General features: G+C 43.9%; 1 protein-coding gene across 3 annotated transcripts in view; it reads right to left on the bottom strand.

The window, feature by feature from the left end:
* Positions 1 to 2,333: 2,333 nt before the first annotated feature.
* The window catches only part of ADCY10 (adenylate cyclase 10), an 83,371-nt gene continuing 62,737 nt past the window's right edge, over positions 2,334 to 22,967 (bottom strand). For all 3 annotated transcript variants that reach the window (XM_025430471.3, XM_025430470.3, XM_025430472.3), the window contains 10 exons: positions 20,228 to 20,335; positions 19,639 to 19,814; positions 15,620 to 15,776; positions 11,512 to 11,716; positions 11,338 to 11,434; positions 10,543 to 10,658; positions 9,600 to 9,717; positions 8,090 to 8,285; positions 3,428 to 3,616; positions 2,334 to 2,852 (listed from right to left, as the gene is read on the bottom strand). In XM_025430471.3, coding sequence (XP_025286256.1) covers positions 2,691 to 2,852; positions 3,428 to 3,616; positions 8,090 to 8,285; positions 9,600 to 9,717; positions 10,543 to 10,658; positions 11,338 to 11,434; positions 11,512 to 11,716; positions 15,620 to 15,776; positions 19,639 to 19,814; positions 20,228 to 20,335 — 1,524 coding nt within the window. In that variant the 3' untranslated portion in view covers positions 2,334 to 2,690. The remainder of the gene's footprint in view (positions 2,853 to 3,427; positions 3,617 to 8,089; positions 8,286 to 9,599; positions 9,718 to 10,542; positions 10,659 to 11,337; positions 11,435 to 11,511; positions 11,717 to 15,619; positions 15,777 to 19,638; positions 19,815 to 20,227; positions 20,336 to 22,967) is intronic.

Raw genomic sequence — 22,967 nt, 5'->3', positions numbered from 1 at the left:
TGCAGGGGGTCCACCTAGGTTGCTCGTCCTCGAGGTGGGTGCCTGTGAGAGTGAACTTGAGATGATCAAATGAAAATGCATCAGTCCGCAAGCACCTCCGAGCGCGTCCTGTCTGCCCCGGCGCCGGCGCGGGCTCGGCTCTGCAGGTGGAGGAGGAGGAGAGGCCCTGCGCTCCAGGACTTCCCGGACCTCAGGGCGGAGGTCAAAGGCTCATGTTTGTTTGTTTTTGCTTTTGTTTTTTTAAAGGCTGTATCATGTCTTCTCATTCCCGTCTGCTCCTGAAGTGCTTTCTCCTCAAAGGAGGTCTAAGCCGAGTCCACGTTCTCCAGCGACGTGGCTGCAGGAGAGGAGGGCGGCCGTCGAGCAAGCAGAAGCGGCTCCCGGGGACCCAAGGCGCCGGCGCGGGCCTGGACCAGAACGTCGGCTTCGGGCGGCGGCCCCGGCCGGAGGCGGTGCTGCCCCCTGCTGGCCCGAGAGGGGAGCGCCCCTGCCCGTGCCGCCGGCCGGAGGCGGAGCCGCAGCCCGACCCGACCAGGGACGCTGGCAGGACCTGTGGGTCCCCTAGACCCGTGGCCTACATCTCTGGCAAGCTCCAAACAGCTCTTTTCTGTTGGCCAAGCAGTGCTCCAGCCTGTGGTCCCTCCTGCACGGCCAGGCTGTCCTACACCCCCTCCCACCTTCAACTCCTCTAGGAAGGGACAATGTAACCAAAATGCTGCTCTACACTCTGTTCTGATCAGGGCACGTCAGGCTCAGCGAGCTTTGCTGGGGTACCTGCTTCCTCTAATGGATTTATGAGCTTGCCTAGGTCAAGGGTTGGTCTTTTATGTCTTTTAAATCATAACTCCACTCCTTCATCAGTCCCTGGTACGTGGTGATTAGTCAAGGCATGTTAGCCGGATGAGTAAATAAGTGAATGAATAAGATGAATGATACACTAAATAATGAAGGCAGTTAGAAAGCAAGTAATTTTTATGTAGCACCATGAGAGAAGTATGCAACTTCCAGAATAACAACTTTGAAGGGGATGATACTTACAGGAAAGTTACTCTTTGATGTATTTATTTTTAAAATCAATCATCAGCCTAATACTACTAATTTTTTTTTACTTGTATGATGTGTCGTCATTTCCAATTTCACCTCCATCGTCTTCTGCGACCCTCACACCCATGCACTGAACCAGGGAGGCTAGGTAATGAGCCACAGGAAAAAAGCATGTGTGGGCAGAGCTTGCCTTGAGACTTAATGCTGTAATTTCCTGGGTTGCTGTTCTTCCCACCTTGTCAGGCCACCAGGCCTCTGTGGAACCCAGTTGTGTTACCAGGATGAGAAATACACACCCTTGCTTTTTGCAGGACAATGAAATGCTGGCTTACTAAAGAAACCCCTGGATGGTGTCACTGCCTGTGGAAGTCAGTATGAGAGATCAAGGTATGCCTTAAAGCAGGACATGTGGGTCCATCAGGAGAACCTCCTTCTGGGCTCAGAAGAGGACTGGAATCAACAAATGGAAATCCTGGTGCACCTGCACAAGAGGGTCCCCTGGTCCATGGAAGGAGCCAGCACAGGGAACTATGGCAGTGCAGATGTGGCCTGTGTCTACAGGGATTACATCTATGCCCTCAGAGGCACAAAATGCCACCCAGAACTGTTCTGTCTGCCAACAAAGGGAGACAGTGACTACACGTGGCTCTGGGGCAGTCTGGAACACGTGGCTCCAATATCTGGGAAATGAAGTTGAATGCTATTGCTTCCTTAAATAAAACAGATTTAACTCTAAGCATGTACATGTACATGCATCAGAATTACTAGTATTTCAACTTAAAAAAATCTATTTCCACAGGGCAGCCCCGGTGGCTCAGCGGTTTGGCGCCGCCTGCAGCCTGGGGTGTGATCCTGGAGACCTGGGATCGAGTCCCACGCCAGGCTCCCTGTGTGGAGCCTGCTTCTCCCTCTGCCTGTGTCTCTGCCTCTCTCTGTCTATGAATAAATAAATAAAATCTTAAAAAAAAATCTATTTCCACAGATACTTGATGCATGTGAAAGCTACAATCAGGCACCACAAAAATGTGTCTTTTCAGGGGATCCCTAGGTGGCTCAGTGGTTTAGCACCTGCCTTTGGCCCTGGACACGATTCTGGAGTCCCGGGATCGAATTCTGCATCAGGGTCCCTGCATGGACTCTGCTTATGTCTCTGCCTCTCTGTCTCTCTCTCTCATGAATAAATAAAATCTTTTTAAAAAATGTGTCTTTTCAAATCTTGCCCTTACAGACCAAGAGAAGAATTTGCCATTTGCAATATGGTGCTACAAAAAGTGGAACAACTAGACATGTAAAAATAACATTTTCAGTTTAATATATTAACTAGAAATGTATCTGTCACAACACATACCATTTTGATATTGATATTTTTCCACAGGACACACATTTTGCATGGGTCAAAATGAACAGGTCAAGTTGAAAATGAGAGCCAAAGGCAGTTTGTATAAAACTGGGAGAGAGTAAGCATGACCCTGCCGATCCTGTCTGACCCTCTAGGAAGAGGGAAGAAACCAGTGTATTTGGTTCTGTGTCTGGAACAGAAGAGAATGTGCAGGGACCTGGGGGGTGCCGGCTATGAGGAAAGGTTAATAATGGATAATCGCAAGAGAAGGAGTCTTCCTGAAATCTTTGTCCTCTTTCATGAAATGTTAGAAAGGATCGTCCAGGATATTAATTCTCATCAGGAATTTGTTTCTCTGAATATCCTGCATCTTTACCTTGTCAGATACAATTTTTTCCCATGATGGGAGACTCGAGATTGTTTTAAGCCATTGGTTTTCTGTTAACTCAGAGCTTGAGTACCACCAATCCTGCGAGTAGGGAGAAGGCAAAGGATTAATTAGTGCTCTTCAACTTGTGTGACCAAGGTTGATCTCATACAGGACTGGTTCCAGTGTCCAGCTTTCAAAACTGAGTGAACCCACTGACAAAATGTTGAATTTTGCTGCCCAAACTCAGATGCTGACACGATTCTTTAAATAAACACATATAAGCACACATCCATTCACTTGTTCAACAAATACTGAGTGCAAGGTGGGGTGCTGGTTGCTACGTGTGATTTTTGCCTTCTAAGAGTTCACGTTCTCAAGGGGGAGGAAAGACATGCATAGCAACATAACACAATGTAGAGAGTGCTGAGGGCCACAATGATGGGGCAGAGATCTTCCTGAAGCAGATATGAATGTGAGGGAGATTCTATGGGAACTTGAAGGGGAAGAGACGGCACACACACCCGAACTATGGATCTCTAACCCCTTTCAGGAAGAGTCCAGAAAGGCCTGTGATGGTCTTCCATGCTTGGGGAAACCTACTAGGCAATAGGTTTCTGGGGCTTCCTTAGAAGGGTGGGCATCCCCATCCTGGCTTGCTGGATGATGGTACATACTTTGTTCATGCTCAGCCAGCATTTCTCCAGCACATTCCCCTGTGTTTCACAGAGCTGTATGGCTGTGTTCAGGAAGAGGTCACAGTTCTGCCCGTCTCCCATTAGTATACAGACATAGGCCATCAGGTGGTAGAGCCTTGGGTAGAAGACAGGACCAGTGGTATTCTGAGCCACTAGACTCTCCAAGTTCTAAAGGAAAAACAGCATATCTGAGTCAGAAATTAGTCCTTGGCCACAAAGATTTTTCCTCTGCAGATGATTTGGAACATTTCAAAGATTTAAGCAATCAAATGAAAAAGTGTATTACAGAGACATACGTACATGTCACCTTGTATGGTGACACATGTCAAGTGAAGTAGCCTCAGACCAAGAATGTGATATGGATGGGCTTACTACTCTTCTCTGCAACCACATTAAAAAAAAAATCTTTTCAGGGGTGTCTGGGTGACTCAGTCGGTTAAGCATCTCCCTTCCACCCAGGTCATGATCTTGGGGTCCTGGAGTCGAGCCTCCCCCACCTCCACACACACACTGGGCTTCCTGCTCAGTGAGGAGTCTGCTTCTTCCTCTCCTTCTGTTCCTCACCACCCCCCCACCCCTGCTCATGCTCGCTCCCTCTTTCTCTCTCAAATAAATAAATAAATAAATAAATAAATAAATAATCTTAAAAAAATTTTTTTGATTAGCAAGGCAATATAGTTATTGTTCAAAATTCAGGGAAAAAAGTATAGACTAAGAATTACCCATAAGCCTAGGATGGAGAAATACTTTTAATATTTGGGTCCATGCTTTCCCACTTATTTCTTTGCCTTTCTCTCTCTCTCTAAAACAACAACAAAAATAAGCAGGCTGGATGTAACATGATAAGAAGGAGAGGGGATTATGTCATACTAGAGAAGATGCGGCCTATCAAGTGTCACCTGTCAATTCCAGCCAAAGGCTGCCCTACTTTAGCACTGTGGGCTTAGAGTCACCAGGTACTCCAGTTTTTTGTGTTTGTTTGTTTCTTTGTTTTAAATATTTTTATTTATTTATCCATGAGAGACACAGATTGAGAGAGAGAGAGAGGTAGAGACACAGACTGAGGGAGAAGCAGGCTCCCCGCAAGGAGCCCAATGCAGGACTCAATCCCAGATCCCAGGATCATGCTCTGGGCCAGAGGCAGATGCTCAACCACGAACCACCCAGGCGTCCCAACATTACAGTTTTTAAAAGAAGAGTCAGAGATTCAGAATTTTTATGTCAAATATCCCAATGTTTAAATGCACCATTTCTGACTCAACCAAAGTCTTCTTTGTGAAGTATATATAGTTTTCATTTTCTCCTAGTTTTTTAATGTTATAAACCCAAGATTAATACCTTCATAGATAAGTTTTTTCTTTGCCATCAGATTTTTCCTTAGGATAATTCCCAGGAAGAGAATTAACTGATGTGCATATTTTAAAGATATTTTGCCAGAATGCTCCCAGAAAGTTTATGGGAGTCTTTCGGAGTATGAATGTGTCTTCTTTCATGTCTTTGCTAATTTGATAATCAATGAAACAGTATCTTATTGTATTTACTTCAGTATTACAGAAACGGAGTTGAACATTGAGTTTTCCTGACCAATCTGTTCCATGTCTATTTCATTCATCAGTTATTTAAGAAATGAAATCTACTGTGAACAAGACATTGTTCTGTGTCCCGTGGGAGAGTTTACAGTGGGCTCTTCACGTGTGCTCCCACGTTCCCCCAGCATCCTCTACCTAGCCTTCCCAGCCCTGGGCCCCCTCCCCCACATACTTTTCTAACTCGGTAAATCACAAAGTCCTTGAGTGCAGAGACAATATTTTTCTCATCTTTATTGTAACCCAGGAGTACCTACTCTATTTTTAACCTGTACTCTGTCTTTGGGATGGGTGAGTTTTATCACTTTACTACTCATTAAATAAAGATGTGTTTCTTTTCAGCACCTGCTAGTTTATCTATCTGGATTTTCATAATATCACTTTGGCCAAAAGTGTGGCACACCTTTATTAGTAATCAATATTTAAAAAAGATAATGACAGCCAGTTCACTTGTCATATGCAATGTGCCTGGCATTTGGAAGGAAAAAAAAAAGAATGTTTGAATAAATCATGTGTAATATGGTAAAAAACAAACCTATTTTAAAAAAAAGATTACTTATTTATTTATTTGAACAGAGAGAGTACACACTAGCAGGAGGATCAGCAGGCAGAGGGAGAGGTCCTGCTTCCAGGACCCTGAGATCATGACTCCAGCCAAAGTCAGACGCTTAATCAACTGAGCCACCCAGGTGCCTCCCCTATTTTTTCTGACCAACATGGAGTTAAGCATGTCTCAAATCCCACATAGGTCATTCTTTCAACTCAAGGAAAGACATTTACTCTATCAAATTACATGAAATTACATAATAATTACATGAAACGAAATAATACATAATAATTACATGAAATGAAATAATGTTTTTTATAAAACCAAGCAATTCCTGAGTGTGAGTCAGTAGAATGCTTTATGTATCAGAAATAATAAACACATGCTCTATGGCAAAGAGTACATATCTCTAAGCGGTGCTGACAATGACCTATAAGTGGTGTGAACAAGTTGCAGGAAGAGACACATGGGTGTTGTGTGAGTATGGTAGCTCAAGGCTCCTACCTGGGCAGATGGAAGGCTCTCTGCAGTTGGGAAAAGGACCTCCCTCCTAGTGAGGTTCTCAAGATTAAAGAAGCTACTATAGGGATGTCTGGGTGGCTCAGCAGTTGAGTGTTTGCCTTTGGGTCAGGTCATGATGCTGGGGTCCTGGGATTCGAGTCCTTCATCAGTCTCCCTTCAAGGAGCCTGCTTCTCCCTCTACCTCTCTCTGTGTGTCTCTCATGAACAAATAAATAAAATCTTAAAAAAAAAATAAAAGAGCTATAGACTTTAAGGTGCCTTGAAGTCCCAGGATGCCTTGTTTTGAAATATTTTAACATCTCTGAAATAGGGACACTCCTAAATTTTCAGCATCTGGATTCTGCTTACAAACTTAAGGAACCTGCAAGCAGTTTCTTTTCTTTTCTTTTTTTAAAGATTTTATTTATTTGAGAGAAAGAGAGAGAGGAGAGAGAAGGAGCAGGTGGAGGGGCAGAGGGAGAGGGAGAAGCAGACTCCTTGCTCAGGACTCAGAGACTCCGGGATCATGACCTAAACCAAAGGCAGATGCTTAACCAACTGAGCCACCCAGGTGCCCCCTGTGAGCAGATTCTTCCCTAGATCATGAGAAAGTAGTTTGGTCAACATCTTGATTTTAAAGATTTCTAAGACCCCTAAGCAGAGAACCCAGATAAGCCTGTCCAGACTTCTGATCTGCCAAACTGTGAGATAAAAGGTTTGTGTTATGTAAGCTGTTAGTTGTGCTAAGTGGGGACCCAGCAATAGAAAACTAATACACCTGTGCTTAGTCTTTTTTTTTTTTTTTTTAAGATTTTATTTATTCATTCATGAGAGACACACAGAGAGATTGGCAGAGACACAGGCAGAGGGAGAAGCAGGCTCCATGCAGGGAGCCCAATGTGGGACTTGATCCTGGGTCTCCAGGAATCCACCCTGGGCTGAAGGTGGCGCTAAACCACTGAGCCACCTGGGCTGCCCCGTACTTAGTTTTTAAGTGAACAAGGCAAACAAGCGTCAAGTCAATACAGGAGATCCAGCCGTTTGCTCCCTTGTAGGGCTTGCCCCATCTCGGCTGTAAGCCTAGAGCCAATAGCAGGTGTAATTTGTTCCTGCCTTGTACTCCTGCTGCTGTACCTGGTGGTTACTACATATCAGCTGAATATTTTATTGATGTATGGATTTTTGCACTCAGCACAATTTTGTTCAGGGAGTGGAAGATATGCATTCTGTAATGCTTATACTGAAGTGTTTGAAGATGCATTTTACAAGTTTCTTTTAAGAAGTTAACTTAAAAGACACATTCAGGGGGTGCCTGGGTAGTTCAGTTAGTTTAGCATCTGCCTTTGGTTTGGGTCGTGATCCTGGGGTCCTGGGATCAAGCCCTGCATTGGGCTCCCTGCTCAGTGGGGAGTCTGCTTCTCATCTCTCCCTCTGCCTGCTGCTCTGCCTTCTTATGTACTTTCTCTCTCTGTCAAATAAATAAACAAAATCTTTTAAAAAAAAAAAAAGGAGAGAGACACATTTAAGGTCAGCTGAACAATTTAAACTTCCTCGTGCAAAGACTTAACCTATCAAGATGTTCACAGGAACAAGAATAAAATGCTACAAAAAATTTCTGTCCCAGAACAGTTTGGCATATCGTCTAACAAGATCTATGAGATTTATCTATAAGAGAAAATACTATGCTTCTTTTTAACTCATGGTATAGAAAACAATCTACTGGCATGAAATTATTCACAATATATTTTATTTGGTAGCATGTTTAAAAAATAGAAATGTGTGCCTGTGTGCATACAGAAAAAAAACTCAAGCAGTGGTGTCTCTGTAGGTAAAAAGAGGTTATCTCTGAGAAGTAAGGTTGTGGGCAATTTGTATTTTCTTCTAATCTGGGGAGAAGGAGTTATCTTAAGAATTTGTACTATAAACATATAAATTCTGGAATCCAAGAAAATTATCGGAAGGAGGCAGACAGAAATCCACTTAAGGAGTGGTCTGTCCTGGGCTTACCTTGAGTAGCTCGACTCCACTATCCTGAGCATTTTCAGATTGATCTTCAATCTGCTTTTGAAGGTAGAGAACTTGTCCCTCCATGTACCTACTGATGCCCTCATAGTATAGAGCGGTCGGTGTTCTTCTTGACACTAAGTTTTTAGCTCTATTGGAAAATATGTGAAAGTTGTCCCATTCCTGGAGCCTGGCATACCTGTGCCATCACAGAAGAAGAACACAAATCAGAGCTGCCCTTGGAATGAGCTGAGGTTCAGAAATGGGTCTCTCTGCAAGTAGAGTGCCTGGTACCCAGGCCCAGAAACCTGCCGCCCACTCCCTGGTTTGGGAAGGATGCGATATGGAGCAGGACAAGAATAGAATTTTTTGATGGTTTGAGACAAGCAGAATCCTGGGGAATGCTCAGGTAATATTAGCAACCACTTGTTTAACTCTTTGGAAACTAAATAAAGTGAAGGATCTTAGACATTTGGAGCTATACATTCTAGAGCTTGAAGAAATTGCTCCACTTCCAAAGGGAGATGGCCTAGGCCAGTGCTACTCAAAGTGTGGGCTACAGATGAGGATCACCAGCGTCACCTGGATGTCCCTTAGAAATGCAGACTTGTTGGTCCAAGACAAGTCTGAGGAATCAGACACTCTGGAGATGGGGCCAGGAATCTGTGTCAACAAGTGTTAACAAGGGATGTCTGGGTGGCTCAGTAGTTGAGTGTCTGCCTTCAGCTCCGGATCCCAGGATCCAGGATCCAGTTCCACATTGGGCTCCCCACAGCAGCCTGCTTCTCCCTCTGCCTATGTTTCTATCTCTCTCTGTCTCTCATGAATAAATAAAACCTTAAAAAAAAAAAAAAAAAAGGAGGGAGAACGGCTTATTGGTGACTGGGGAAGGAGGTAGGCAGGTGGAGCCCGGTACCTGGCCTCTCTAGCCTGAGGGGCAGTGAGGCCCATAGGGTGGGAGCTTCTGGTAGCTCTTCTCTCCACCATGTGGTGGAAAGAGGTCTTTCTTGAAGGGGGAGAACTGCAGTTTTCCAGAACTTCCTGCTGCCAAGTGGGCAAGGTTAATACTGGGTTTCAAAAGTAGGAAGCCCACCTACTTGCACACATAAGCCACACCCTCCCACATCAGTTCCAGCAACAATGTTTTTCAACATAATTCCATCTTGATTGGGGCGGTGGGTGGGCAAGTGGTGCTGTTTATGAGTCTCCCTCAAACACCAAGACACACCTCCAAAGCAAATACTCTTACTCCTCTCTGTGTTACTGTGCCATGGTTTGGATGTAGTAAATGCTTGTAGCGCTGAGTGCACCTGAGGTGGTCTTGCTGGAGGGGGATGAACTAGGTGACCCCCCAGGTGCCTTTCAGATATAGCTGTCTCAAGTATAAATTATAAATTCTTTTCTTTCTATCTTTTCTTTCTTTCTTTTTTTTTTTTTTAATATCATAAGACTCTTATTCAGGATTCAACATTTTCTAATTTGGGAGTTTAGTGATATGCAAACACATTGTTACCAGATAGCAACACTGGAGTAAAGTCCCAGGAGGATTCCACTTTGGAATTTGAGGATTCTGTTGTCTTCATTTTGGTATATGAATTCCAAACATTCTTCAAATGTCTTATAAACAAAGCCTAAAACAGAAATAGGAGAGCCTGGGTGGTGGGTTGGGGTGGTCCTGTTCTGGCCTAGTAGCTCCCAGGCAGGTTTCCCACTGTGGGGAGAGGCCAGAGTCTCTGTTGACTTTATGAATTGTCCAGTGGATGGCAACCACTTTGTGAGCACACTGCCCTGTGTTCACAGAGTTCCAGCTTTTGTGGAAGTGTATGCACACAGGGCACAACTCCATAGGATTGACCAGACAGGAGTGAAGTTTAAACCAGGCCTCCCTGAGGGACCCTGGACTTCCCCATCTCCCCACTGGTGATTCCCTTGTTGGCAGCAGTATCTGTATTCCTTTTCAAGACCACATGGTGGGGAATGAATGCCCAGCTTGGCCCCACTGGTTTACTATGGACACTAAGGGCCGCCTACTTGGTGTAACCAGGAGTTATAGGGACAGAACTTGTTCTCTGAATCTCCAACAGCTACCAGGGCCTGGACTCATTAGCCATTTAACCCTTCATCCTAAAACATCAAGTTTTTAAATGTATTCTGCTAACAAGTACTCTAGTAAAAGAAACATAGTAAAACATTGTTGTCACTACCACTTGTGTGTAAATAGATCTAGATGCTAACCTGGCAGCTTCTTGTGAACTAAATTCTCTTCCTTGTTGGTCCTTCACCATCCTTGCACCTTCCAGATGGCTCCTCAGCTCTTACACCAGGCTCTCCCCCTCCCTGTCTTATATGTCTTTCCAGACCGAGCCCTAGTGGTCTCAAGACCCCAGCCCCCACAGCACCACACCGACACACATACCACATCCCCAATTTCTTGTAAATTCCAAAGCCACATTTACCAGAATAAAGCATGATGTCCAGGCAGACAAAATAGAAAAATGCTTTGCTAAAGATGTGCTCTTCCGTTATAGAAAGGTCCCACAGCCAGCCCAGCACCTGGACCAGTTGCTTGTTTCTGTGGCAAAGGAAGGTGGTAAGATTAGGAAGTGCTGGGGAGGAGAGGAAGGAGGTTAGTAATGATCTCCTCTTCATGCTACCCAGAGTTCCAGATCAAATATGGCCCTGATACAGATTTCAAAGCCACTCCCAAATCTCAAATTGGCTCTTGGCTCAAACTGTTGTCACAGACCTGTGTCTATCACAGGGCAGCCAGATTTGGGCCAAGCTGGCAGGAGCTTTGCTCCTGGCTGCTCTTCTCTGGACATTTGACTCCCCTGTGAGACTCTTCCTGTTTCCTCCCCCTGCCGGTGGAGCACCCCATTCCCCACAGCAGGATGATGGGCTGACTCTCCTCCAGTCACTGACCAGAGTAGACAAACTAGGGATGATGTATGTAAGAGACTGCTGTGCAGGGGTGCCTGGCTAGCTCCATCAATGGAGCGTACAACTCTCCATCTCGGGGTTGTAAGTTTGAGCCCACATTGGATGTAGAGACTACTTTAAAAAAATAATAAAATCTTAAAAGAAAAAGAAGGCTATGCAAATAGTGGTATCCCAAAGACTATGATTATCAGTCACATCATGCCATAGATCCCACTCCCTTGTCACCCCATGGTCAGGGTAAAGTGTGCCCAGAATGCTCAATTATTATGGCTTCCTCCCTCTAATTTTGGAAAATACTTTCAGCTAAATACCTGTTTTTCAAGAAGAGAGATTTACTAAGCCAGCAGAGGACCCTATAGCGTCTGTTGGGATTCTGGAGCAGTGTCCACATCTTCTGGGCTCGAGATCCTGGGAAGAAAACAATTCCAGTGTATTTCAAGGTGTCACTTGTATCTGCATGTCCCTTCTTGCCCAGACAAACTTACCTAAGTCAATGGCCAAGTCCAAGTGACCCATTAAAAGCTTGGTGTAGCCCAGTTTATCAGCCACATATGACACGATTTCAATGCCTGAGTCTTTCAGGGGGAGACTGGAGATCTGTTCCATGGCCATGATTTCATATTTGAACCACATACCCTGGTAGCCGGCCAGTTGGTGGTACAGTGAATAGTCCAGGTAGGCCTTAATGATCTGAAATGGCAGCAGTGGAAAAGAGAAGTGGCAAAACTGAGAAGGAACCCAAAGCAGGAAGCTTGGGGACATCGCCCAATGTTGGCCAGTCCATTGAGGATGGAGCTGGTCCTTAGGCCAAGGCATGGGCTTAGGTACAGAAATTTTTTTTTTTAAAGATTTTATTTATTTATTCATGAGGGAGAGAGAGAGAGAGAGAGACAGAGAGAGGCAGAGACACAGGCAGAGAGAGAAGCAGGCTCCATGCAGGGAGCCCAGACGTGGGACTGGATGTTGGACTCGATCCTGGGTCTCCAGGATCAGGCCCTGGGCTGAAGGCGGTGCTAAACCGCTGAGCCACCCGGGCTGCCCTTAGGTACAGAAATTAAACTGGGTTTCTGCCACCTGTTAATTGGATTATCCAGGACAAGCTCGATGGTTCCTCTTATCCACAGAGTCCTTAAGCAAAATATAAGAGTTTTAATTTTTGTGAAAAATAAGAGCAGTGGCTTATATATGTGAATATATGATTGCGTAGCAAAAAGCCTGGAAGGACTCACTCCATGGTGCATATCTGGGGAGGAATCTGAGGGACAAGAGGGACTTTACTTTTTACTTTATACATTTATGTGATGTTTAATTTTTATAACAAGTGTGTATACTTCTATTTAACAAAAAAGAAGGGTGGGTTTGGTTTGTTTACTTTTAAAAAGAGGAAAGAGTAGTTGTAAACTGAATTGAGAGACTTCTGAGAAGTCGGTTATTTACTCTATAAGCAACTCTTTTAAATGATAAAGTTGCCCCAGAATATAAATGCTTAGGGACAGGTGAAGAGAAAGCTAAAAAAAAAAAAAAGTGTTCCTAATGATAGAAGGAAGCCCCATTAGTGGGGAGGCATGGGGAGGCATTTAGGAGAAAACTTTTTTTTTCTGTAGAATTCTTCAAATCACACAAAATAAGCAGTCCACAAAGTCTGTGTCACAGACAGGTCTGGGGGCATTTGTTAAACCACAAAGTCAATCTGAGGAAGTTCCTGTATTCTTGTTCTGGGCTGTGTTTCAGATGCTGCTACCACAAAGGAAGGGCAGCTGGAAATTGTAGACCAGGAGAGGACCGGCGGGCAAATGAAATGTCCAAAGCTGTGACTGAGCCCAGGACTTCTTGGATCTGGACCAAGAACACAGAGTCCAATGGCTTTACTTTATGGGGAAAATACACAGCTTGGAGGTTATGTGGTTTGCCAGTGGTCACACCACAGATAGGTGAAGTTCCGGAAACTACTCTCTCGGGGCTCATTCTGGGTCTTTCTGTTATCCAACAATGAGTGTCTCATCTGCTTCTGAGCACCCAGGGGAGCACTGGCCAGGCTGCTCTGCCCTCAGTCATGGCCACATTGTTAACAAGCCTCTTTTGATTCACTTTCCAATTTTGGCTTTCCCATTATGGTCTCCTGTCCCCTAGTGCCACCATGTTTTTAAGAGACACCTCGCAAATATGAAGGGGAAGTAAAACATTTTATTCACTAAATATTTCTTGAGAATGTGCCAGACACTCTTATTGATGCTCAGGATATGACAAAGGTGACAGACAAGGTCCCCACTCTCATAGAGTTTACAGGCCAGTAGTGGACACAGGCTATACACTAACAAAGGAGCAAACAAGAAAATGTCAGATGGTACTAAGAGCTACTAAAATAGTGACAGGTTGAAGAGTCAATGGGTTAGGTGGTCAGGAAGGGCCTATGCAGGAGATGACCTTCTGCTAAGCACAGGGAGCCACAAGAGGAGGATGGGCAGAGGGCTATATTTGATGGGCTTTATGCATATTTATGTCTTCTCAGCTTTTGAAAGGTACTAATATGCTGGGGACACACTCCTGGCTAGGAATTTAAGCTCCTCCAACATTTGCAGAGTGGCTTGACCATTTCCCTTAATTCTTGATAATTAATCACTTCAAGAGAAAGTTACTGCTCCAGAAGGAACCTAGACTTGATGCATTTTTTTTAAAAGATTTTATTTATTTATTCATAGAGACACAGAGAGAGAGAAGGGCAGAGGAACAGGTAGAGGGAGAAGCAGGCTCCATGCAGGGAGCCCGATGTGGGACTTGATCCAGGGTCCCCAGGATCACACCCCAGGCTGCAGGCGGCGCTAAACCGCTGTGCCACCAGGGCTGCCCTGACTTGATGCATTTTTATAAAAGAATCAGATCATTCATTAGATGAACTGGATTTAGCTTAATAATTTCTTGATCTTGTCTCTTGGAGTTTCCTGCATCTAGCCAAAGATTTCTCAGTTTATGACCTCACAGGGCAAGGGAAGGCCACCCTGAGATGGGCCATTTTGAGATGAACATAATTTTTAGTCAAAAGCAATCAAAATCCAGCATTCAAGAAAAGTTTTTTTTTTGTTTAAACACATTTATTTGTTTTATTTTTTAAACTGAAATATAATTAACATACAGTGCTATATTAGTTTCAAAGAGCTCTTTACCTGTCGCTCAACTGCCTGCTTTACCAGGAAGAGAGCTACTAACAGAGATTCCTCTTTACCTCAGAAATTTATCTGCATAACTGAGCAACACCTTTGTTTTCCAAACATCTCACCTTCCTGCTAACCGGCTTCCTCCCCTTGGCACCTCTCTCCCCAACCCCTTCCCTAATGTGTATAAGCGTATAAGCCTCGTGTTGCCTTCTTTGAAATTTCACGTCTATGCGGACTCCCCATACATACGCTATTAAATTTTATTTTCTCCTGTTAATCTATCTCATGTCAACTTGATTCTTAGTGCAGTCAAGGAGGACTCTGAAGGGCAGAGGGCAAATTATTTTTCCCCAACAATTTAGACCAGTAGTTCTGCCACTGTGGTCCTGAGACCTCCCTAGAGCATTTCAGGGAGTGCATCAAGAGGGCAAAGCTAGCTTCAGGATATCAAGGCACTATTTGTGTCAGGAAAAATGGTGCCAGACCAAAACAAAACAAAACAAAACAAAACAAAACAAAACAAAACAAAACAAAACAAACAAAACTCGGTTGATGTCCTGTCTAGCTCACTCATTAAGGTTACCTCTGTTACCTTGTCTTTAGGCTATTTTACAGCTCTGTACGAGGCAGAAAACTGCTAATAATGTAAATTATAAATTAGCATAGAAATATAAGTGTTTAGGGGAATGCATGAGATTATTGCCTCATGACTAGACTAGTTTTACATCCAGTCATAAGTTAAATTCTCCTTGGAACCAGTTGTAACATACTAGTTCTCAGTAACTAATGTGTTTAACAGGATCTTTGATATGTATTCTTTTTGTATGTCTATGAGTCACAATTTTATCTTTTTTAAAAAAGACCTATCCTTTAACATTTTCCTTTTTTACCCTCATTCTCTACTGGCCTACAATGCAGTGTTCCAGGGGCAACATCTGATGTTGCAACAGAGTGAAAGTGGAAGCAGATTGAGAATCCAGCTATCTTCTATGAAGTCAGACATTAAGATATTTGCAGAAATTAAATACATGCCACTCTTCTCACTAAATTTTTTGTTTGGGGACATTGGTCTTTTTTCCCCCCAATTAAAATGTTGATTATGTTAATATGTAAGAGATTTATTTTTCTTTTTTCTTTTTTAAATTTTTTTGAGGTTTATTTTTCTTTAAAAATATTTTTTAAATTTCTCAGTTTTTGTTTCTTATAATTTCAGTAGATACAACCCATAGAAATAAAAAAGCCTTGAGGTCCTCAGTAATTATTAAGAGTCCAAAGTGATACTGGGACCAAAAGTGTTTGAGAACTGCTGGCCACGGCAAAACAGTCCAGCCAGGAAGGGCTTTTTACACTCTTGTGATTTTGAATCCCCATTGGCTCCCAGTAGGAGTCTCCCTCTAAATGAGATACAGAAATTTAAAAAGCAGCTACAAGAACACCCTACCTGAAAATCATCTTGAGTTTCCAGTGCTGTATTCACTTGCATCATAGCTGCCAGGTGGCCATAATACTTGTAGTGGAAAAAATAATTTAAGCTATAGATTTGCCACAGCAAGGAGAAGCAGGCTGTTTGCCTGTAGAGCTGTGCCAGCCTCCTCTTCCTATTAGATAAAATACGCACATGGAACAAAGAAAGAAGGTATTGTCACCAGCATGTTTGAGAGAAATGCAAGTAGAGTCCTCATTACTGGCTGGGTGGTCAAAGCAGATGTGAGTGTGAGTCCTGCCTCCTTTACAAGATGGTAAAGTACAGGTACGTTAATTTTTCTGAAGCACATTTTCTCCACCACATGATGGAGACCATAAGACCAACTTTGTGAGGATTCATTAAGATAATTTATGCAAATCACTTGTCCCCAGTCAGGCCACTGCCATTTAAATGAAGTTATTTAAAAAGCACATTTATATAATTCATCACATTTGATTCTGATAACAAGCCTGGAAGAAAGGAAGAAATAATGAACCCCATTTTATGCAAGCAGGTGAGACTCAGGTTAAGTGACTAACCCAAAGTCACACAGCTAGAATGTGGTGGTGCCAAGGCTCAAGCTCTGTCTACTTACAGCCTGGCCATTCCAGTGTGTCATGTCCTCCACTGAGCATAGCTAGCTCTCAACTCAATAAAGGAAATGAACATTTTTAACAATCACATTCTGTTATGATTTGAATGTATCTCAACAGTTCATATGTTGGATCCTAACCCCTAAAAGTGATGGTAACAGTAGGTGGGCCCTTTGGGAGGTAATAAGGTCATGAGGGTAGAGCCCTCATAAATGGGGTTAGGGCTCTTATAAAAGAAACCTCAGGGATGCCTGGGTGGCTCAGTGGTTGGGTGTCTGCCTTTGGCTCAGGGTGTGATCCCGGGATCCTGGATTGAGTCTCGCATAGGGCTTCCTGCAAGGAGCCTGCTTTCTCCCTCTGCCTGTTTCTGCCTCTCTCATGAATAAATACAATTTAAAAAATTAAAAAGAGAAAAGAGAGACCCCAGAGCTCTCCAGCCTGTTCCCACCATATGAAGATTAAAAAGTCTGTGGAAAAAAAAAAAAAAGTCTGTGACCCTGAAGAGGCCCCTCCCTGACCATGCTGGGACTTTGATCTCAGACTTCAGTAATAAATTTCTGCTGTCTATAGGCCACCTAGTCTATGGCATTTTGTTATGACAGCCTGAGCAGACTAAGACACATTCCAACAATGGAATGGAATGTCCCAGGAGGTGTTGAACTCCTGTGCTGGAGGTATTAAAGGGAAGGATGGATGACCACCTACGAAGAATGTGTGGATTCTCAATCTTGGCTTCAACAAGCCATTTAACTGATAATGTAGCCAACAGTCCCTTCTATTTATGATAAAAATGGGAACCAAAGCGAATTTGCTTTGATATTAGTGATTTAACAAAACCAAGAAAACAAAAGAGAATTGGAAATATTTATCAAAAAGCAGATTTTATTTTTTAAAAGGAAAAGGTTTTATTTATTTGAGAGAGAGAGAGAGGGAGAGCTCAGAGGCAGAGGGAGAGGGAGAAGCAGACTGCCCACTGAGCAGAGAGCCCAATGTGAGGCTCCATGACTGAGATCATGACCTGAGCTGAAGGCAGATGCCTAACCTACTGAGCCACCTGGGTGCCCAAAAAACACCAGGTGTTTTTATTTTAAATGAAAACAAGAAAGGAGGAAGAAAGCAATATCCTGGAGACTGCCCCCCCCCCCCGAAACTTTTATTTTTATTTATTTATTTTTTAAAAAAGATGTATTTATTTATTCATAGAGAGAGAAAGAGAGAGAGAAGCAGCCTCCATGCAGAGAGCCCGACTTGGGACTCAATCCCAAGGATCCAGGATCATGCCCTGGGCTGCAGGCGGCGCTAAACCGCTGCGCCACCGGGGCTGCCCGCCCTGGAGACTTTTAAAGAAGAATTCTAGGTACTTAACATTTAGGCATTGACATTGTGTTGTGGAAAGTATTTTTCAAAGCTTTTCAGGAAACATGGACAGGGTACAATTCCTTACAGCATAGGACGTTCATGAGAGACCTACATTTGAGTTGTTTCTTGTGCTCATTTTTGAGATCAGAACTTTTTGACCGGATGGTATTGGAAACCCATAGCTCTACACTTTCTTCCCCACCAGTACTTCTTTTCCCTTTTGCGAGTAACTTCTTATTCCTTTTACAAAATATGCTGTTAACTAGGCTTGTCAGATGTAGGGGATGAAAATGTGGGATGCCCAGGTAAATTTGCATTTCAAAAAACAATAAATAACTTGTTTAGAATGCATACATCCTAAATATCTTCTAGAAGATGTATATGTCTCCTAAAAAAATGATTCGGGACGCTCACGTGGCCCAGTCAGTTGAGCATCCGATTCTTGATTTCGGCTCACGTGGTGATATTGGGCTGGTGGTTTTGAGCCCCACATTAGGTCCCATGATGAGCGTGGAGCCTGCTTACGATTTTCTCTTTCTCTTTCTCCCTCTGCCCTCCCCTGTTCACACACACACACACACACACACACTCTGTCTCTCTCTCTAAAACAAAACAAGTGAAAAAATGATTAGAACTTCAAAGTTAATTAGGCATGCTGTGTTTTTTTTTAATATTTTAAAAAAGATTTTATTTATCTATTCACGAGAGAATAGATAAATAGATAAATAGAGAGAGAAGCAGGCTCCATGCAGGGAGCCTGACGTGGGACTTGATCCCAGGACTCCAGGATCATGCCCTGGGCCAAAAACATGCATTCAACCGCTGAGCCACCCAGGTACTCGGGCATGTTGTGTTTGATCAGACAAATCTACATGTGACCAAACTCTGATTCCCTCCCACCTCTCAGAGAGATCTCTGCTGAACTCTCCCCACCACTCCCTCCTGGTGGCTCCTGAGACAGCAGGCCCTTTCCCAGGAGCCTGCCCCATAAGCTGCAAAGGAGCTCAGCTCCACCCCAGGCTTCCCCACATTTAAGGGAACACTTTTGGGAGAAGGCAGCGGGCGTGGTGGTGTGGAGAAAAGTGCTATAGCAACTGGCTCCTAGAAACAGATGTTTGCATCTCAGGCAGAACTAGTAGGGATACTGCTACTGGCCTCTCCTAACATGGGAGAGATGTCCCCGTCAGCCCTCCAAATCCCCAGCTAGGTGGCATTTCCCTTGGTACAGATTGGGATTGGTGGAATGTATCCAAAAACTCATGTTGTGGAAAATTTCAAAGATACACACAGTAAAGCAGAAAATTATCATGAACTACATGCACTGAACATGCACCTTCAACAACTACCAATGCAGGGCTTGCACTCACAGCCTGAGATCCAGGCCTGAGCTGAGACCAAGAGTCAGACGCTTAACCAACTGAGCCACCCAGGTGTCCCCTTTATTACTTTTGATGGTTCTTTATAGGCAAAATTTACATGCACTGAAATGTATAAATCTTAGTGATTTAATCATGACTGATGGACACTCCCATATCCCTATCCAGATAATAGATGAATGGGCAGTTTGTCCTCTGGCAGAGGCCTTTGGGACCTTCTATGCCATTTTGGGGGAGGGACAATACTCAGTGTCCTACCCATGAATGGAAAAGGGCTTGTGACCGAGGCCCTAGGAGCAGAGGTGCAGCTTCCAGGGGGGCACGGCTGCCCAGAGGGATTGATGGGACCGACTAGGGCCTGGCATCAGAGCTCATCTTGCAAAGGGCTCCCTGAGGTTTTTGTCATCTGGACTCATTTTCACAAAAGCTGCTGTGAAGTGTTCTGTGTTCTGGGCCAACCCCAACCTCGCTTAGTAGCCAACCCACCACCCTTCCACTCCCCCCACCCACCTACCTCCCCCCCCCCGGCACTGGTTCCCTCCTACATCTTTGAGCCTCCATCACAGCCACCAGGCTTTCTGGTGCTTCTTAGAGGCCCAGACTTTGCAGGCAGATGGAGTATGTGCAGGTCTCTCTCGGAAGAGTGAGACCTCCCTCCTTCCCTTACCTTGGAGGTGAGTTCTCTTGGGCCTGTTGATTCACATAGTAAAAGTGTCTGCTTTTCTCTAAATGGGACTGAACAAACAGGGAGATTAAGTTGTGAGGAAGCGTTCGGTTGAGAAGCTTCAGGGCCTTCCGCAGCATTTTCTTAGCAAGCACCATCTGGCCCATGTTGAAACAGACCTGCAGTGAGAAGCAAGGGGGCGAAGAGAGAGGAAAAGGTAACTCAAGCCACAAGAACAAAATCCCCCTGTGCCTGGCATAACAGGAAATGTTTATGAATGTATGAAGGATGGCTGGATGACTAGGATTCTGCATCCCATCTTTATGTGCATGATTACCTCTGAGAACATGTTTACCCATGGATGCCCATTTTTGGAGGTAGTTAAAAAACATCTCATAAAGACAACAACCAGAAGAGCTGGCTGCTGGCAAGTGATGGCAAGGAGGTGTGAGTAGCAGGATTGAGGTTCTACAGTCCGGGGGAGGATTTTTGGCGATGGGGGGGTGGTTGCAGGAAGGACAGGGATGGGTTCTGCTGTCTCTCTATAATGTCCCCAAAATAGTGGGTGGCCATGTTTGTAATGGGTTCTTACCTGACCTTTGAGGCTATAAAATGTAGCTGACTCAAAAGTATGACTCCAGGATTTGTCGTTCTTGAGCATTTTCAGCAACCTCTCTCCTTCATTCAAATATGTGTATGCCTATAGCCAACACAGGGGCACAGAGTATTGAGTCAGTGGGGGTCTGGCCGCAGAGGGACACAGCCCAGTCTCTCTTGAGTGGAGAAAAGCAGCTGCCACGGCAGGTCTACTTTCACCCCCACCCTGGCTCCTAATGAGAAAGGGCCTCCACTCTGGCAGCTCTGGGTGGATAAAGATCCCAGTGAAGATCCTGGCCACCTGCATGCCCATCTGTGTCTGCTGGATCACTTGCTCTAGAGGAGGAATCCAGGACAGTATCCTCCTCTGAATAGTTCCACCCTCGATGGCCCCTATTTCCAACAATGTACCCACTGCTCCTGATGGGATCCCCACATCTATGAGAAGCTGGTCTCAATTTTTGGAGTGACTTATGAACCACTCCCATTTCCTTTGCCAGGGCCATCATTAGAAGGTGGAAGAGAAAGGTAAGGCCCTGAGCAACTTTCCCCACTTCATTTTATTTTATTTTATTTTATTTTACTTTATTTTATTTTTATCTTATTTTTAAGATTTTATTTACTTATTCATGAGAGACACACACACACAGAGGCAGAGACACAGGCAGAGGGAGAAGCACGTCAATGCAGGGAGCCTGATGTGAGACTCAATCCCAGGTCTACAGGATCACACCCTGGGCTGAAGGCAGTGCCAAACCGCTGAGCCACCCGGGCTGCCCTCCCCACTTCATTTTAAATCTTCTTTGACACCATTAGACAGGACAGCTTTGGTACATGTGAGTACCAAGGCAAGGTCAGATACGAAGAGTAAAATAGGGGAAGGTGATATCCTCAAGTCTCAAATAGCTAAATGGCTACGAGTGGGAGGCAGAAGAGGGAAACATGAGTTGACCACCAGTCTTCCAGTCATGGACGTAATAGCTTATTTTTGATAGGAGACAGGATGCAAATGGCACATTCTGGGTAACTTGAACCAGGGCTCTGCTTCCAATCGTTGTCTTCCTGACCATTCCTCAGTCCTTGCTAATTGAAATGCAGGTGCTTAGCAAGTTGGTCCCCCAGGGCTACATAAACCTTCTCTTTTTGGCACTCCTGGCCATATCCCCCTTTTATATATATATAATATATATATAATATATATCTCCACATATATCATATATGTTCATATCTATATCTATATTATATATTTATATGTGCATGGGCAACTTTCATCTTTAACATAAATCCTGAGAGAACTGGGGCTTACCAACATTTTTAATGATTTAATTTTTATAAAAATCTAAGGTATGAGGGTCGATTAGGCTGCTGTGATCAAAAAGCTATTGTAAATTTGGAACAGACCACCAGTGTGGACATGAACTGCAGGCATGCCTATTCAGATATGTGAAGCTATTTCTGAAGCTGGCTCGAGTCAGATGAAGCAAGGGCCAGAAGGGCACTTCTTTTAATCTATTCTTTTTCTTTCTTTCTTTCTTTCTTTCTTTCTTTCTTTCTTTCTTTCTTTCTTTCATTTATTTATTTATTTATTTTTAAAGATTTTATTTCTTTATTCATGACAGACACACACACACACACACAGAGAGAGAGAGAGAGAGAGAAAGGGAGGCAGAGAGACACAGGCAGAGGGAGAAGCAGGCTCCATGCAGGGGGTCCGACGTGGGACTCGATCCTGGTCTCCAGGATCATACCCCGGGCTGAAGGTGGCACCAAACTGCTGGGCCATCGGGGCTGCCCTCTTTTTTATTTAAATTCAATTAACTAACATATAATATATTATTAGTTTCAGAGGTAGAGGTCGGTGATTCATTAGACTTATATAATGCCCAGTGCTCATTACATCGTGTGCAGACAGGCATTTCCCAAAGTGAATTCATGCAATGTTAGTCTAGCTAGCTGCTCTATGAAAAGTGATCTAGGGTCAGGTAAATATGAGAAATACAGTACGCCCCAGAACTAGCCTGACCCTCTGGATGATTTGCATGTATCTTAGCACATTAATGCTATGAAATATTTGCAGTTAAGAAACCTATTTAGCTTTATTCAGCTCAGTGCTTCCCACCTTACTTAAGAATAAATTATTTTTATTTCATTATACATACATTGAATCCTCACATTTCTAGGGACATATTGCCCTGGAATGTTATTTACAATTATCTTGGAGAAACAATAGTGTTTTGGCGGTCTAAAGGAATGTATGGTAATTTAGCACAAATTACATGAAGACTAAAGTGGGTGAGCTCTTTTGGGGATCACAACCAGATTCATACCTATCCAAAGACCTACAGGTAGTTGAGCTTGAGCTCACGGTGTTTTTTTTTTTCTCCAAATATTTTATTTATTTATTCATGAGAGAGAGAGAGAGAAACAGGCTCCATGCAGGAAGCCTGACGCGGGACTCGATTCCAGATACCCTGGCCTGAAGGCGGCGCTAAACCACTGAGCCATCCGGGCTGCCCGAGCTCATGGTGTTTAGGGAGGACAGAAGGCAAGTGCCTTGAGGAGGAAGACTCGGCTGAAACAGCAGAATTAGTACCAATAGTCCTTTTTGCATCATTTAGAGAATGAGATATGACATCTATCCCCATCCCATAGAGGTAGACAGTTCATGGCAAGTTTCTAAAGGTGACAATATTTTAACTGATATATAATGCTAGTTTCAATTTGTTCTAACTTTC

The sequence above is a fragment of the Canis lupus genome, chromosome 7 (genome assembly GCF_003254725.2).
Source record: "Canis lupus dingo isolate Sandy chromosome 7, ASM325472v2, whole genome shotgun sequence".
NCBI lineage: Eukaryota > Metazoa > Chordata > Mammalia > Carnivora > Canidae > Canis > Canis lupus.
Note: the sequence above shows the minus strand (reverse complement) of the source record. Positions and strands in the feature narration are given on the sequence as shown.